The 19,437-nt window shown below is 38.7% G+C and overlaps 1 protein-coding gene across 1 annotated transcript in view; it reads right to left on the reverse strand.

Moving 5' to 3' along the window:
- LOC145672014 (uncharacterized) overlaps nucleotides 1–19,437 on the reverse strand; it is a 163,324-nt gene that overhangs the window by 13,134 nt on the left and 130,753 nt on the right. Inside the window, exon 10 of the mRNA XM_081741199.1 lies at nucleotides 457–598. Coding sequence (XP_081597325.1) covers nucleotides 457–598 — 142 coding nt within the window. The remainder of the gene's footprint in view (nucleotides 1–456; nucleotides 599–19,437) is intronic.

Here is a 19,437-nt window from a genome sequence, read left to right on the forward strand (position 1 = left end):
GAGATTATATGATTATAATTAAATTCGAATGGGTTGAAATAAGTGAAAAAAGTGAATTTATGTAAAATTGGATATGTTTGTAGCTAGTGTTAGTGCTTAGTATTGTTAACTCAGTGTTAATCAGTGTTTACGGTGAAATTAGAAAAGACACACAGGAAAAAAACAAAAACAAATGAAGAACCAATTAGTGACTTAGTGCATTGTCTAGTGAAAAACAGGAGTGAAGCCCAACCCCGTTTCATTTCGAAGTTATGATTATGCACCTGCATGGAATCTACCCTTATTCTAAAATAATGGTTCCCAACCGGTTTTGATAATTCCGGATGTTTTCCGGAATTGGAATTTTTCCGGTTTTACTTTCCGGATTCCGGAATGTAACAATTTCGGAATTGGTCATTCTTACCAACACACAAACATACACACACACTCCTTTCAACATAAGCTAATTATGGATACTTACAGTGAGTGCTTTAACCTCTTCTCTCAGTTTCTTACTTTTGTTTGATACATCCTTAGTTGCTTGTCTTTTTCTTAGGGAATTTCCGTGCAAACTGATCCAAGGTACTGACATTTTCCTATTATCTGCTTTCACAAGCTGCTTTAAAAAAAATGAATAGACAGATAAATTGATGTCAGTTTTCCAGAACTGAACAAAGTAAAATGCGTAAAACTATACGTAAAATGCTATGCGTCAACGCAACGTAAAATTGGCACATAATAACATTCCATATCTTCAAATCTTTCTTATTAAGGAGAAAAAGATTTCTTAATTACGGAGATATTTACCGTCAAATGTGCGGCTTTTGACACGCATACAAAATCTGCTTGGCGTCACGTTCCCCTCCTCTATAAACGTATTCTTCAGGCATTCATTTTATATTGCAATGCCTTAATGTACTTACATCACTAACGAGGAAGGTCCATAAACCGTGAGAGTTGAATTTTGATGAAAATTAGTGACAAGACTCAGTTCGAGATGCTAAGTAACGTAGTAATAGTCACTCGATGCGCAAATGCTTCGTTGAGCTGCTACACCGACGCCATCTTGAATTCCAACAGGCAATGTCCAAGAATACCCTTTTGGCATAAAAATGAAAAAGTTTTTGGTAGATCTGACTTCAACATAGTAAACCGGGATAGGGCATCTATATGTGGGATTACTTCCAGTGCATGACCGCCATCTTGAAAGGCGCCATATTGAATCCAGGTCAAATATGATAAATGGCAAGGGGGTCATGTGGGGTATCAAATAGCACTGGAATTTACTCCTAAATTCATTTCCGTAACCAATGTTTACATATCTGTTTTCAGTTCAGAGTTAAGAGCTCTCTTACCCACAGGAACATATAAACACTGTGCAAGTTAAATTTATGGTATGGAACACGGTCATGCGAGCAGTTGCAGGGTTTTAACTAATGCCTGCAGGGTAGTAGTCACTTGATCTACAATAGCCACTATATCAATAAGATCTTGAGCCTAGTGAGAGAAATCATTAATTAAATAGAAATGCCTGTAGTGAAAAATGGAATAGCATCACTGTAACAAATTATACGCACTTATATGTTGTAATATAAGTTAGGTGCAAAGGCACATGTGATTTTACAAAGATATGTGTTGAAGTTATTAGAAATTAATAGATAAATTATCAGAAAAATAATATAAACTGGTGCACATAAGCAGATATTAACCTACTGACCTTTTGCTCTTCAGTTGTGATGATGGAGATCCATAACGAAGTGATTAGCACATAGCATCATGGAGCAGTACAAACACTTAAATGCACTTTCGTCACAATCTTCATAACCACAGACACTATTTTCTACTTGCAACATAGTCTCCAGAGCATTTGTAAATGAACCAACTATTGCTCTGGTGACGTACCCACATTTTTGCCATACATATGCAAGCATGTCCTTTAGGATTGGCGCACAAAATTGATGATACACAACAGAATGCATTTTCATTATGAAAACTCTGTCATATAACTTGTTCGGTGTACCAGAAACAATGAATTTATGTCGAAAATAATCCTCAAGTCTACGAATTACCAGTTTATATTGCCAAAAAAAGTATACATCAAGAGGCTGAATAAATTTGGTGGTCTTTCGGGGTATAACTTCAGCACGAATGTTTTTCTCATGTAACAATTCTCGCACGTCTTCACTCGTCTGTCCACTCCACGAGTCAAGCAACAGCAGGGAATCCTCTTTCACATCAGGAATAAACACGTCTTTTAGCTACCGTTTGACGTGTTCGCGAGTGAGTTTGCCTGATTTGCTCGCATCAATAACAATGTTGAAAGGTGTCTGTCTATCTAATTGTTGTTTCACTTTGGGTCCGAACACGCCTTTAGGCTCCTGGAAACATATATATATATATATATATATATATATATATATATATATATATATATATATATATATATATATATATATATATATATATATATATATATGTGTGTGTGTGTGTGCCTAGCCGTACTGGGGAAATGTGAATTTGGATATTATATGCGTGGGACACTGAGGCCAAAGACTGAACGACTGCTGTGGTATGTTTCTCACCTATTTCTGACAGAGTTCTATCAGAGGTAATTTTGTACTCGAGCCTAGACTGATCAGTATTAAAGATGCATTCACTGTTGTACGGTTTCTCATGTATTATTTTATTAATTTTAATCACAAAAGTTTGGGCATTATCAAGTAATTCACCTTAGTTTTCAACATCTTTCTTCGTTACAAATTGAGTAATCCTTCGTGAGCGAATCCTGTGCTCTTTTTTAAATTTGTTAATGAAACCACGAGAAGCACGGAATGGATAGTTCAATTTCCTCGCTGTCAGCAACATCCACGCTTTTAAATGATAATCATGTACCGTAAGTCCTTTAGTGTGATAAATGTTGAATGTTTTTAGTACTTCGTATTTTAGTAGTGACATGACATGAGAGCGAGGAGGTTTGTTACGGAATTTCAAAGCCTTATACACAAACGCCGTATTGCATTTGAATTTCTTCGCTGCAGCTGCAACTGTGTTACGCTTCCCATCCTTTTTCAACAATGCAACATGCTCCTGAATTTGTTCGTATTTTTTAACGACAGCTTCGTTTACACGTACAGATTTTGTCCGGCTTGGAGATGACATCTCATACTCGCTCGTAGAAGGCTCACTTTCACTAATTGATGGACTAGTTATCTGTTCCAAATCCATTTCGTTTGTCGAATCTTCACGCTCACTCTGTGTCAGTGTCTACATCTAATGTGTCACTCAATGTTAGAGAAATGTTACCATCATATTTGCTTGTTATCATTGCAAGCAATGTACCTGCAAATGTCTTATCTTCTACCCCATTCTCACTCACGACACTATACTTTTCCACCACTGCTTGATTTAAAATGTTGACTACGTTTATTGGATTAATCGTTCGCATTTTTTGCACGGAACGAATGTTTCACTGGTCCAACAAATACGTTCGTACCGGACGTCACACGCCTGCCCGCACCAAAATTGCTGTACTACAGTACTACCGTTTGTCATTCGGAGACAGACACCATACACCGCACTGCACACCCATGTTGCAATTATTGCCTGTAGGAAAACTCTCTAAATTCTGCGTGCTATGTCTTAATACCCTAAACAATAGTCTAAAGTCAAGAGAACTAATAAGTCCACTGTTCGTTTTTAATAGTACGGAGTACAATATTGGGGAAATTCAGCACATTCCCATAGAGTATTTCAAACACAAAAAAGAACCATATATATCACTGTGAGTGTTAATGAATAAACAAATCCCAAAATGAATTTCTTGAGTTGTCAAGTACGTGATTTAAATAATAAATAAATTCTCGAAACACCTGCTACAATTAGTTATTTATCACAGTTTTGATAAGAAAACTAGTCTGCTAGTGTTTTATCGTTAAAGGTGGAAAGATGCATATATTTAATTATTTAATATTGAAGGAAAAAGCAAGAAGAGGATCTTTTTATGGGTTGCAACTTGATATTGAATCTTGTAATAATCTTTATAGCCACTCTTCTTAGCAGGTGTGTATGCATTATCTTATCACTAATAGCAGAACAGCCAACAGACACAAGAAAATGTGAATTCTAAGTTTTCAGGTGTATATTCTAAGAATACTGTGAACTGAATTTAAATCCCCTTCATTGTTCAATGCGTCAGCGATAAATCGATTTTATTTAGACAAACTGACAATAAATGCATTAAAGAATTTTAACTTCGTAATATGCTCGGGTCGAGTTATCGGGTCGGGTCAACTCGTGTCGGGGTGTCGGGTCGGGTCACTGGGGTCAGTTCACTTTGGTCAACTGAGTTTAGGTTGAGCTTAAACTCGGCTGGAGTTGAAAGCTGCTGTTTTTCACTAGCTGCCTAATTAAAAATAGCAATTTTCAATTGATTTTATAGAAACCATAAATCTATTTTGAACACTTGCAGCTAGTGTTTTTATGGTAAATGCTTATTTTTGTACATGTGTGTACTTTAATTTTTAAATGTGGAAGATTGATTTTACCAATCGACTGTAATATTAATATCTACGCCAATATGGAGTCTGGATTTAGAACAAAACTAGAAGTTGTTTAAGCAAGGCCAAAAGAAAGATTGGATATGGACGACTAAGCCCAAGCGGGGCCACGGTGGCTCAGTGGTAGATAATTCATCTCTGGTGCGTGGTGTCCATGGTTCGATCCCAGCTTGTGATAAGTGAGCTTTGTGGTGGAGAAACGCCGTGTAGTGGGTTTTCTCGGGGTTCTCCTGTTTCCTCCCACTTTCTTCATTCCGCCATTTCATTCATTTCTCATGGTCACCATCGGTGAGGAATCGGTGAGGCATCGGTGAGGAATCGAGGGACCTTAAACTGAATATTTCACTTCATTTCACCAAGCCCAAGAACATCGATACAAGAACAAGATAAAAATTGCATATGCAAGATGAAGTGCATAGTAATCTTGCTCTTGGCCTTGATTTGGTGATCACCAAGTAGTGATGAGCATATTTTCTTGCTTTCCGTATAGTATGAAAGACCATAATCAAAATATCACTTGGTCTTCATTTGTACCGATGAGGCTAGCATTCTTGGCTCTTGTATAGCATGAAAGACCACCAAGACTACGAAATGCAGGACCAAGACTTGACTGTGCAAGACAAAGAATAAGACGCAGTATTTATGACCAAGACCCAGGGTGCGAATTGTTTGAATTTCATTTGTTCGGCTGAAAGTGATGAAATAAAATTAGTACTTTATAATTAATTATCATACTGTATTTTTAAATTTTAAATTACAAAATTCATATTATTTATCTTCTTATTTGCAACTATATATACTGTAAAATACGTTTCAATTACCGAGAAAGAAAAATCAAAGTGGCGCGGGTCCCGGAATCATAAGAACCTATTTTGCAATGAAAGTTGAAGGGTTGGAAAAAATCACAGGTGTTTCCTCAACCCTTATCATTGTACTTAACACGTTCGCTGCTGAGAACGCCCATCGGCGTCCAGTACTGAATTTGGCATATGCGCCGGACGCCTCTCGGCGCTTGTCCCTGCAGCTGATTCACTTGCACCTGCACCTTGCACCAATACCTGCACTAGCGCTGGCGGGAAAGTGAATCAGCTGCAGGGACAAGCGCCGAGAGGGGTCCGGCGTATATGCCAAATTTAGTACTGGACGCCGATGGGCGTCCTCAGCAGCGAACGTGTTAAACCATTTCCTTTTGTCTCCGCCAAGAGACTCTTGCTACTGCCTTCCGAGAAGACCCCCTGCCTTCCGAGCAGGTGAGAACACTGACCTTGAAGAAAAATTTCGTCGCATAGAACTAAAGCAAGAAAAAAAAAATAAATTTCTCCCACGTCGGACATTGGTGTCAGTTATAAAAAGAAATAACAAAACTTCAAAAGTGCCAAAAATTCCCTAAGATGCATATACAAATCCTCCGCTTGATCTAGCTAGTAGCTAACGTGTTAGACTTCGGTACATGTGGTCCGGGTTTAATTCCCAATGGGAGTGCATTTTGGCGTTCACCCAGTATTGTGACGTAGTGCTCTCAAACGGGTCGGGTCAATCGGGTCAGCTTGGGTCGGGTTATCGGGTCGGGTCGGGTCAGTCAATTCGGGTCACGGGTCGGGTCTGACAAGAATATTGATTTAATAGGGCGCCAACACTTTTTAGAGGCGATGCGTCGTTTACTCATTTCCAACCTATTGGATATAAGACCGACCCGTTGAGAGCACTAGTTGGAAATGAGTAAACGACGCGTCGCCTCTAAAACGTGTTGGCGCCCTATTAAATTAATATTCTTGTCAGTTTGCAAAGTAATAGATTTATTAAAAATTTTCTTGCTCGCTTCGCCCGCAATCCAGACGTTTCAATAACTCACAACAAGTTTTCACTTATTACTTTAAAAAAGTTATTTATATGATTTCTTAATAACAAGGTGCCGAGTAATGACTTATAATTTACGCAGGAGCGTTTTCAAAATCAGAAACGGGCAGTTGGAATATGTGTTCAGCATTTTGATGGTGATGAATTTGCTTAGTTAATCACGCTTTTCTACACTGTCGGATTAATCACAACCATGAGAATGAAAGTATGAAAATAAGAGGAGTGAAGAGACACACACCAGCTGCTGCTTACGCGGTGATATTAAAAGTCAAGGTACATAAAGGGACTAATACATTTTCACATTTGAAGCAGTTGTAGAATAGGGGCATAAAGGGTCAAACTTAACCCAACGAATTTCGTCATTTTCGAAAACTGATCACTACCAGTGATTTTTTAAATTCCATTTACACACGAAATGGTTCCAGTTTGAAGGAATTTATTGGAATCATTTCTCCATCAACTACTTTTATCGCCCAGATATTATTTTCTGCATACGTATCTAGTTTTGTAATATTTTTATCTACCTACCTACATACAAAACATATACACATTATATACAGGGTGTTAATGAACTATACCGACAAACTGTAAGAGGTGATTCCTCACATCTAAACAAGAGAAAAAGTTCATATGGACCTATGGCGAAAAGTGTATAATTTCAGAGCTAGGGCTGTCCAAAATCGCGAAAAACCTAATTTTCAATAGGCCCTATTTCAAATTCCAAAAACTGTCGATGGTGGTTCTTATCAGAGAAAAGGAAGCCACGCATACACAATCCAAAAGTGCATATTTAATCAATTGTCAACAGGTGTAGAGGGTACTCCCTACCGGATGTAATTCTCAGATATGTTTTCAATCGAGTTTTCAGATGTTCTCCGATTTCAAGAAGGGTCCAAAATGGGCAGGAGGTAAATCTTTACAACAATGGACATCCAATGCTTCGGAGGGAAGGCGGAAATGTTAGGAACCGACAGCCGCATGTTTCTTTGTGTTCGGAATAACGTGTGATGATACGTATTTCGTCACGCTATATTTCATGGTTTCTTCACTTATAAGCGTGAAAGAAAATATCACACCATACGTTTTCGGGAGTACGAGAAACCGTGCTGCTGACGATGCTTAACACCTCTGACATCGCGCCAAAGGATTCCGTGTTCACTGGTATCAAGGCTTATCGTTTGCCTAATTTATACGAATCATAAAGTCAAAGCATATCTCAAAATTCGGTTGATGGTATGTCTGGGAATTTCACCCTGCAGGGAATAATCTGTACACCCATTGAACATTAATAAAATATGCATTTTTGGATTGTATATGCGTGATATTCTTTATGTATTAAGTACAGCTCAGATTTGCATTACCATTGCTACCAATACGAAGTTCAAATTTCGGTTACGTACGAACCACGTAGTTTTGTAGCAATGGGAAAGTACCTACTGCATGTTTCTTCTAAGGTTAGTAAACATTTTCTTGACATAACGTAAGTCGCACGTCACAGAGCAGTGAAACAAGAGTGGCCAACCCAAGCAGCGCACAACGCCGACAAACAAAAATTTAATGATTACTCACAGTTCCCGAAAACTCTTATGTAATTTAACACATATAAAAAAATGCGAAAATTGTCAACGAATAGTGTTGCACCCGAAACGAGACGAGACATTATAACCGCTACCAGGTTATAGAAGTATTTTTTGTGGACGCTCTGTATATTTTGTAAATCAGTGATTATTATTTTATATTTATACTTTATTCTGCAACGCAAATAAGTTATTTTTTCTGTGGGAATTGTTTCCTTCCCACGCAACTGGACAAAGAAATCTCTCATTGTTTTTTCATATATATATTTAAAACATTGCTTTTTGGTGAGAACACTTCAGTGAGTGATGAATCTTCTCAGTGTTTCTCCCTGATTTATTATATGCACAGTATATATTCTATAGTTATTTGGAACTGAATTAAGTGCTTTCTTTAATCATTTATGGAAATACTAGCTGAACAGGTGTTCAAGTGACCAGAATGACGCCCGTCACATTGCTTTTGCAGTTCCTTATCAGTACTGTCCCACACCCGAGTTATCGCGATGTCTCGTGCATCGTGGCCAGTGGACTAAAATTAACATAAATTAATTTTCGTATTCTGTTTGTATGTGCATACAGGTGAGTTAAATGAGTGGTTTTTAGAATGAACTGCCAACTCTCTTCAGTCGACTATTGTAGCTCGTATCTTAAACTTTTGAGCTCGGGGAGTTTGACTCCGGAATTGTGTGCAGCCACCACGCACGTTGCGTCGGGAATTAAGTTTGATTTTGTGTTAAGGGGCACAAGCTATTAGCCGGTGAAGGACGTTTTCTTACGGCTAGCCCCAATCAATAAGTCCCAGGTTCATAAACCTTATGCGCCAAAAAAGTTTTAAACGCGCCCTCCAACATCAGCATTCCATTTTGGAAACTGATATTTTGCTGAAGACTCATCTTAACTTTTCAGGGTTGTTTGGCTCAGCAACTGGGTTTCTACATGGGATTATCCAGGCAACTTTTCCTCAGTGCTAATCCCCCAAGTGTGTCAATGGTGTGAGAGAAGCATTTACAGTGAAATCTGAATTATAATCTTCTATATAAAAGTGATAAAAAGGGCTACATTGCATTAAAAGGGCAAAGCGTGATTTTAGTAATGAAGATCATTATACATATTCTGTGTTAAGTGTTGTGTTCATTCCTCTTCGTTATTTTTTTTATATATTAGTATTCTAATAAATAAGTATAGTGTTATTTAATCCAGTGTGTTTTCGTTGTGTGTGTGAATGATGTTTGTGTGCGTTATGGTCTGGATGACCGTCTGATCGTCCGTGAGGTTTTCGAGACGAGACATCCGAACCTGTCGGCGCCTAATGCTCATCTCATCGAGACCAACGAGCGATTTGGAAACAATTGGTAACCCCTTCCTGGCGAGGTCCTTCATCGTCCTATCCAGGTAAGTTCAGGTCTCAGCAGAATACTTATTGGTAGGACAACGAACCACGAACAGCGACCAGAACTCAAGTTGGTTACAAATAAATGGCAACCCAAACAGCGACCCGAACAATGAGTGGTTATAACATCCACGAAATGATGGAATTTAATACAACTTTCAAATTTTAATTTAGAACATACTCAGTATTTAAAAAAAATATAAATGTGATATTATTTTCTCACGGACCCACGTTCAAGAATACTTTTTTCTTTAATAATTTTAATTAGTACTTTCTTGAATGGAGTGTAGGATATTCGCTTAAACATTATCATTCACGTTAGCTCGTTACTTATATAGGCTTAAATGTTTTTAAAAAAGGATGTACTATTGCTCGAATATTTTAAGGCATTTCTCTCCAAGGGTGTACATTTCATTAAGTTTATTGTCAGTTAAGACCAGACATACAACAGAAGCAACGGATAATTACAATGAGTAACGAACACATGACAATACCATCTAATAAGCATTGTTTTTAAGCAAATCAACAGATCTGCAACGGTTTGTTTTATATATATGTATATTTCAGTTTCGGGTCTGAATCTAAGGCCTAAAATATTCAAAACAGGAGTCCGAATCCGAAATTCCGGATCCAAGATCCGAAATTTCGGATACGGATCCAGGAACCGGATATGCGGATTCGGATCTAGGAACCGGATATCCGGACCCGAGATCCAGATCTTACAGGATCCGGATCCGGGTCTTATAGGATACGGATATCCGAGATCCGGGATCCGTCTGGACATCCCTATGTACAATGAAAACTTTTTGCAATATGTTTGTAAGTAAGGTGTCAGAAGGTGTAGTAACTCAAAATATTTTTGTTTCTTCCCTACAGGTTGTATCATTTACCCATTTTTCCGCTAGATGGCAGTAAATTCAAGATGGCGCTCTCCAAACAGCAACGCTGCTGGTGTGTGTTAGAATTCCACACAACGAAAAGTGTTGTGTCTGTTCAACGTGGACTCAGGCACAAATTTGATGTTGAACCACCTTCGAACAAGTCAATTTTGAAGTGGTACAAGGATTTCCTCGAAGAAGGGTGCATCTGTGACAAGCGGAAAGGGCACTCTGGCCGACCAACAGCCCCGCTGCAAGTTGTTGATCGTGAGGGAAACTTTTCTCCGGAGCCCCAGAAAGTCAGTGCGTCAAGCAAGTAGAGATCCCAAAAATCACGATTAGCAAGGTGTTACGAAAACGCTTGCACTTTCATCCATATAAAATGCAACTGGTGCAGAAGTTATTAAAACCTAAAGACCATCCAAGACGACAGCAATTTTGTTCGGATATTTAGTAGTTACTTGAAAATGATGACAACCTTCTGTCGAAGATCATTTTTAGTGATGAAGCAACCTTCTACCTGCATGGTAAGGTAAACAGACACAATGTGCGGATATGGGGATCCATGGAAATTCTGTAGGACAGAATCACAGAAGCTGTAAGCACAATCACGCCGGATATGCTTTCCAGAGTATGGAATGAGCTCGATTATCACCTAGATGTTTGACGTGTGACAGGTGGGGCACACATTGAGTGTCTGTAATGAACATATATCACATGAAACTTTATGAGTTGTTATACGACTACTCAAAAAATGAACACAATATTCCCCAAGGTTTTCATCTTATAACCAAATATAATCGAGAAGTGTTTTTGTGGACACACTGTATTTTACTAGGAAAAATAAATTAATCTTCGTACATACAGGCCTTTTAGACAATATTAGGTTGCTCGTGTGCTTGGTGGTCGAGAGATCGTTTCGTTACTTAGAATAACTGATACTTCACTTACATTTTTTTTAAAGAAACTGTCAGATGAATGTCAAAGGATCGGCAATTATGATCGCTTTTAAAGAGAAAATCAGAAATGCACAAATATGTAGATTTCTGTTGTTAACGACTAGCCCCACATATACATACATAAAATGCAATTATAAGTAATATTTGGATTCACAATGGTGTACTGGAAATATTTAAATGTTAAGAAACTTGGCAGAAGAACTTGAAAGCATCAATTACTAACTGCTAAGTGTCTTTGCAGTGAATGTTTTGAGAAAGTAGTCGATGTATTTGCTGAAAAAGAAATATACAAACATGGAATTGGCGTACAAGATTTAGGTAAGTCTTTTACTGAATAATATAAGTATCTATATAAATACCAGACAGGGAAAGGAAAAGATAGGGAATAAACAATAAGAAATATTAAATAATAATAATAATAATAATAATAATAATAATAATAATAATAATAATAATAATAAAATAGGATCATGTGGCAATAGTGTTACCAGGCTGAAAGTACGTAGTTTTGTAGAGGAAGACAAAACTAATGGGACGAATCAGTCGGTAAAAGAGCAGGAGAACAAAGGAATAATAACCGATGAGAAAATTTTGTATAATATAAAGAAGAAGGATAGAAAAATAAAAATATTCAAATTAAACAAACTAATTAATAAATCATAAAATAATTATAAAAACTAATACATAAAATTATACTAAATAAAATTGTTATTTATTATTATTATATGTGTCCTGATCTGCGCTAAAATAATCCTCTTGAAGCAGATATTACTCGCTTTAATATCAATCATAAATTGCAATCTTATTCGTCGATTTTATATTCCTTTCGTTATACTTTCTATCAGAACATAATTTTTTACACTATGACTCAAAATATAATTTCGTTTCGAACTATTTCATTCCCCCTTTAAATCAGTCACTATATTCTTTTCTTGCACGCTTTTTCCATCACATCATCGCTGCTTTTCATTGTATCTAGCTACATTTATTATTTTCCATTCCTACATTTCGAAGGTTATACTTGTTTATCACCAGAATATGAAAATTAGGGGCATCACAGAGGTGCATTTCGCCAGCCCCCCCACCTTGGAGTTTCGAAAAAAAACCTATGCCAATCGTTTGTGCTACGTTTGTGCCGGAATGTACCGCAAAAATTTTCGTTTGTACCACTTCCGGTACGAAGTTATAAGGGTTTTAAAGTGGGGGGGCTGGGGAAACGGCAGCCCCCCCACCTTGGAATTTCGAAACGAAACCTATGCCAATCGTTTGTGCTACGTTTGTGCCGAAATGTACCGCAAAAATTTTCGTTTGTACCACTTCCGGTACGAAGTTATAAGGGTTTTAAAGTGGGGGGCTGGGGAAACGGCAGCCACCCCACCTAGGAATTTCAAAACAAAACCTATGCCAATCGATTGTGCTACGTTTGTGCCGGAATGTACCGCAAAAATTTTCGTTTGTACCACTTCCGGTACGAAGTTATAAGGGTTTTAAAGTGGGGGGGCTGGAGAAACGGCAGCCTCCAAACTTCGAATTTCGAAACAAAACCTATGCCAAACGTTTGTGCTACGTTTGTGCCGCAATGTACCGCAAAAATTTTCGTTTCTACCACTTCCGGTACGAAGTTATAAGGGTTTTAAAGTGGGGGGGCTGGAGAAACGGCAGTCTCCAAACTTCGAATTTCGAAACAAAGCCTATGGCAATCGTTTGTGTTACGTTTGTGCCGGAATGTACCGTAAACATTTTCGTTTGTACCACTTCCGGTACGAAGTTATAAGGGTTTTAAAGTGGGGGGCTGGAGAAAAGGCAGACACCAAACTTGGAATTTTGAAACAAAACCTATGCCAGTCGTTAGTGCTAAGTTTGTGCCGGAATGTACAGTAAAAATTTTCGTTTGTACCACTTCCGGTACGACGTTATAAGAGTTTTAAAGCGGGGGTTGGGGAAACTGCAGCCCCCACCTAGGAATTTCAAAACAAAACCTATGCCAATCGTTTGTGCTACGTTTGTGCCGGAATGTACCGCAAAAATTTTCGTTTGTACCACTTCCGGTACGAAGTTATAACGGTTTTGAAGTGGAGGGGCTGGAGAAACGAAAGCATCCAACCTTGGAATTTCCAAACAAAACCTATGGCAATCGTTTGTGCTACGTTTGTGCCAGAATGTAGCGCAAAAATTTTCGTTTGTACCACTTCCGGTACGAAGTTGTAAGGGTTTTGAAGTGGCGGGCTGGGCCAACGGCAGCCCCCCACCTAGGAACTTCAAAGCAAAATTTATGTCATTCGTTTGTGCTACGTTTGTGCCTGAATGTACCGCAAAAATTTTCGTTTGTACCACTTCCGGTACGAAGTTATAAGGGTTTATAAGTGGGGGGGGGCTGGAGAAACGGAAACCTCCAACCTTGGAATTTCGAAACAAAACCTATGCCAATCGTTTGTGCTAAGTTTGTGCCGGAATGTACCGCAAAAAATTTCGTTTGTACCACTTCCGGTACGAAGTTATAAGAGTTTTAATGTGAGGGCTGCGGAAACGGCAACCCCTTCCTTGGAATTTCGAAACAAAACCTATGCCAATCGTTTTTGCTACGTTTGTGCCGGAATATACCGCAAACATTTTCGTTTGTACCACTTCCGGTACGAAGTTATAAGGGTTTTAAAGTGGGAGGGCTGGGAAAACGGCAGCCTCCCACCCAAGAATTTCAAAACAAAACCTATGCCAATCGTTTGTGCTACGTTTGTGCCGGAATGTACCGTAAACATTTTCGTTTGTACCACTTCCGGTACGAAGTTATAAGGGTTTTAAAGTGGGAGGGCTGGAGAAACGGCAGCCTCCCTACTTGGAATTTCGAAACAAAACCTATACCAATCGTCTGTGCTATGTTTGTGCCGGAATGTACCGCAAAAATTTTCGTTTGTACCACTTCCGGTACGAAGTTATAATAGTTTTAAAATGGGGGGCAAAATTCAGAAACATCAAATTCAATACAAATAGAGATAGAAACATTGAGTTAACGGGAATCGTTAGTGCGCTTATAAGCACTAAGCACTAACGTTAGGGCTATCATATTTTGGGATTTATTCAAGATTTTTGGTGGGGGAGCCAATTTCAGAAATATCAAATTCTATACAAATAAAGATAGAAACATAGTGTTAACAGCAATCATTAGTGCATCATTAGTGCACTTATTCGCACTAAGCACTAACGTTAGCGCTACTATATTTTGAGATTTATTCAAAAAATTTGGTGGGGTGGTCAATTTCAGAAATATCAAATTCTATACAAATAGAGATAGGAACATAGAGTTAACGGCAATCGTTAGTGCATCGTTAGTGCACTTAAAATACTAAACACTGACGTTAGTGCTACAATATTTTGGGATTTATTCAAGATTTTAGATGGGGGCCAACTTCAGAAATATCAAATTCTATACAAATAGAGGTAGAAACATGCAGTTAAAGACAATCGTTGTTGCATCGTTAGTGCACTTAAATGCACTAAGCATTAAGGTTAGCATTACCATATTTTGGGATTTATTCAAGATTTCTGGTGGGACCAACTTCAGAAATATCAAATTTCATACAAACATTTAGTGCTTTCTAGAAGCACTAACAATACACTAATGAATGGCATTAATTTTTTGTTAGTGCTTGAAGTTGACGCAAGTTCACCGTGCCCTCCAAAGATATTGTACCTGTAGCACCTACACTAATGAAGTACTAACGTTAGGGGTTGGTGCACTAAGAACCACTAACAATTGCACTAGAAGATATCATTAGTGCTTTTGAATATGGCGGAAATTTGATGCAATTAAAAATTCCCAATAAATGTCTTATAGGAGTTTAGTGACATTTAATTGTCCATAACTACACTAATATTGAAGGACAAACGAAACTGTTAGTGTTTTCTAGAGGCACTAACGATGCACTAACGATTGCACTAGAATAGATCATCAGTACTCTTGAATTTGACGGAAATTTGACGCAATGAAAAATTTCCCATAAATTTATTATGTGTTTCGTTACATGTAATTGGCCATAACTAAACTAATATTGAAGTTCTAACTAAATTGTTAGTGTTTTCCAGAAGCACTACCAATGCACTAACGAATGGCACTAAGTTTTAGTTAGTGCTTGAAGTGGGGGCGCTAAGTTCACTCTGGCCTCAAAAGGTATTTTAATTGTAGCACATTTACTAATGAAGCACTAACCTTAGGTGTAGATGCGCTAAAAAGCACTAACAATGCACTAACGATCGCTCTAGAAGAGATCATTAGTGATTGTGAATTTGGCGGAAATTTGATTCAATGAAAAATTTGCCTAAATTTCTTGTGAGTCTCGTGATATGTAATTGGCCATAACTACACTAATAGTGAAGCACTAACGAAATTGTTAGTGCTTTATAGAAGCACTAACGAATTGGACTATTTTTTCCGTTAGTGCTTAAAGTGTCGGTGCGAAATTCACGCTGACTTCCCCATAGTTTTTTTTACTTGTAACAGCTACACTAATGAAGCACTAACGTTAGGTGTTTGTGTTCTAAGAAGCAATTACGATGCACTAACAATTGCACTAACAGAGGTAATTAGTGCTTTTGAATGAGATGGGAATTTGATACAATGAATAATTTCCCATGTGTTTCTTATGGGAGTTTTGAGACTTAAAATTGGCCATTTCTACACTAATGGTGAAACACTAACGAAACTACTTGTATCTTCTAGAAGTACTAACAATGCACTAACGTATAAAACTAATTTTTTCGTTAGTGCTTGTAGTGGGGGCTAAGTTCACGATAAATTCGAAAGTTTTCTTTCCTTGTAATATTAGTGCTTCCTAGTGCACCAACACCTAAGTTTCGTGCTTTATTAGTGTAGGTGCTACAAGTAAGAAACCATTGCGGGCCAGCGTGAACTTGGTTTCCACTTCAAGCAGTAACGAAAAATAAGTCCATTCGTTAATGTATCGTTAGCGCTTCTGCAAAACACTCATAGTTCCTTTAATGCTTAACTATTGATGTAGATATGGCCAATTATATGCCACAAAAATCCCATAAGAGATTCATGTGGAATTTTTCATTGCGTCAAATTTCCGCCAAAATCAAAAGCACTAATGACCTCTTCTACTGAAATTATTAGTGTTTCTTAGTGCATTAAAACCTAACGTTAGTTCTTCATTAATGTAGGTCCTACAAGTAAAAAAACCTTTGGAAGCTTTCATGAACTTGGCGCCCCACTTCAACCGATAACGAAAAAATTAGAGCCGTTTTCGATAGTGCTTCACTATTAGTGTAGTTATATCCAGTTACATCTCAGGAAACTCACATAAGAAATTTAAGGGGAGTTTTTCATTGTGTCAAATTTCTGCCAAATTAAAAAGCACTAAAAATCATTTCCAGTACAATCCTTAGTCCATCGTTAGTGCTTCTTCGTGCACCAACCCCTAACGTTAGTGCTTAATTAGTGTACGTGCTACAAGTAAAATATCTTTGGTGGTCAGCGTGAATTTGCGCCCTCTTCAAGCACTAACAAAGTAATTAGTGCATTCGTTACTGATTCCTGAAAATACTGACACTTTGTATGGAATTTGATATTTCTGAAAATGGCCCCACCAAAAATTTTGAATAAATTTCAAAATGTGGTAACACTAACGTTAGTGCTTAGTGCATTTAAGTGCACTAATCACGCTCTAACGATTGCCATTAACTCCATGTTTCTACCTCTATTTGTATAAAATTTGATATTTTTGAAGTTGGCCCCCCACCAAAGATCTTGAATAAATCCCAAAATATGGTAGCACTAACGTTAGTGCTTATTGCGTTTAAGTGCACTAACAATGCACTAACGATTACCGTCAACCCCATGTTTCTACCTCTATTTGTATAGAATTTGATATTTCTGAAGTTGGCCCCCCACCGAAAATCTTGAATAATCCCAAAATATGGTAGCACTTACGGTAGTGCTTAGTGTATTTAAGTGCACTAACGATGCACTAACGATGCGCTATGTTTAGTGAAAATCTGTCTGCATAAAGATGGGTGGGGGGCTAACTTCATATGAATTTGGTCCCCCACCAAATTCTTCAATATCTCGTAAACGCTGATAGCACTAACGTTAGTTCTAAATGCACTGACGTGCACTAACGATGCATTAACGATGTGCAACGTTTGGTGTAATTTGGAAGAGGTGGGGGGCCAACTTCAGGCACTTTTTTTTGCGGTACATTCCGGTAAAAACGTAGCACAAACGATTGGCATAGTTTTTGTTTCGAAATTCCAAGGTTGGAGGCTTTCGTTTCTCCAGCCCCCACTTTAAAACCCTTATAACTTCTTACCGGAAGTGGTACAAACGAAAATTTTTGCGGTACATTCCGGCACAAACGATTGGCATAGGTTTCGTTTCGAAATTCCAAGGTGGGAGGCTGCCGTTTCCCCAGCCCCCCACTTTAAAACTATTATTACTTCGTACCGGAAGTGGTACAAACTAATATTTTTGCGGTAATTTCCGGCACAAACGTAGCACAAACGATTGCCATAGGCTTTGTTTCGAAATTCCAAGGTTGGAGGCTTCCGTTTCTCCAGCCCCCCCCACTTTAAAACCCTTATAACTTCGTGCCGGAAGTGGTACAAACGAAAATTTTTGCGGTACATTCCGGCACAAACGTAGCACAAACGACTGGCATAGGTTTTGTTTTGAAATTCCAAGTTTGGAGGCTGCCGTTTCTCCAGCCCCCCACTTTAAATGACTTATAATTTCTTACCGGAAGTGGTACAAACGAAAATTTTTGCGGTACATTCCGGCACAAACGTAGCACAAACGATTGCCATAGGCTTTGTTTCGAAATTCGAAGTTTGGAGGCTGCCATTTCTCCAGCCCCCCCACTTTAAAACCCTTATAACTTCGTACCGGAAGTGGTACAAACGAAAATGTTTACGGTACATTCCGGCACAAACGTAGCACAAACGATTGGCATAGGTTTTGTTTTGAAATTTTAAGTTTGGTGGTTGTCGCTTCACCAGCCCCCCCACTTTAAAACCCTTACAACTTCCTACCGGAAGTGGTACAAACGAAAATTTTTGCGGTACATTCCGGCACAAACGTAGCACAAACGATTGCCATAGGTTTTGTTTAGAAATTCTAAGTTTGGAGGCTGCCGTTTCTCCAGCCCCCCACTTTAAAACCCTTATAACTTCGTACCGGAAGTGGTACAAACGAAAATTTTTGCGGTACATTCCGGCACAAACGTAGCACAAACGATTGTCATAGTTTTTGTTTCGAAATTCCAAGGTTGAAGGCTTCCGTTTCTCCAGCCCCCACTTTAAAACCCTTATAACTTCGTACCGGAAGTGGTACGAACGAAAATTTTTGCGGTACATTCCGGCACAAACGTAGCACAAACGATTGGCATAGGTTTCGTTTCGAAATTCCAAGGTGGGGGGGCTGCCGTTTCCCCAGTCCCCCCACTTTAAAACTATTATTACTTCGTACCGGAAGTGGTACAAACGAAAATTTTTGCGGCACATTCCGGCACAAACGATTGGCATAGTTTTTGTTTCGAAATTCCAAGGTCGGAGGCTTCCGTTTCTCCAGCCCCCCACTTTAAAACTCTTATAACTTCGTACCAGAAGTGGTACAAACGAAAATTTTTGCGGTACATTCCGGCACAAACGACTGCCATAGGCTTTGTTTCGAAATTCGAAGTTTGGAGGCTGCCGTTTCTCCAGCCCCCCCACTTTAAAACCCTTATAACTTCGTACCGGAAGTGGTACAAACGAAAATTTTTGCGGTACATTAAAGCACAAACGTAGCACAAACGATTGCCATAGGTTTTGTTTCGATATTCGAAGTTTGGAGGCTGCCGTTTCTCCAGCCCCCCCACTTTAAAACCCTTATAACTTCGTACCGGAAGTGGTACAAACGAAAATTTTTGCGGTACATTCCGGCACAAACGTAGCACAAACGATTGGCATAGGTTTTGTTTTGAAATTCCTAGGTGGGGGGGCTGCCGTTTCCCCAGCCCCCCACTTTAAAACCCTTATAACTTCGTACCGGAAGTGGTACAAACGAAAATTTTTGCGGTACATTCCGGCACAAACGTAGCACAAACGATTGCCATAGGTTTCGTTTCGAAATTCCAAGGTGGGGGGGCTGCCGTTTCCCCAGCCCCTCCACTTTAAAACCCTTATAACAGCCCTGCCCACGGCGAGCAGATAGTGGAAACTCTCCTCGTGAACGCTCACGAGCACTCTACG

Source organism: Thermobia domestica, chromosome 15, assembly GCF_964235325.1.
Source record: "Thermobia domestica chromosome 15, izTheDome1.hap1.1, whole genome shotgun sequence".
NCBI classification, from domain to species: Eukaryota; Metazoa; Arthropoda; class Insecta; order Zygentoma; family Lepismatidae; genus Thermobia; species Thermobia domestica.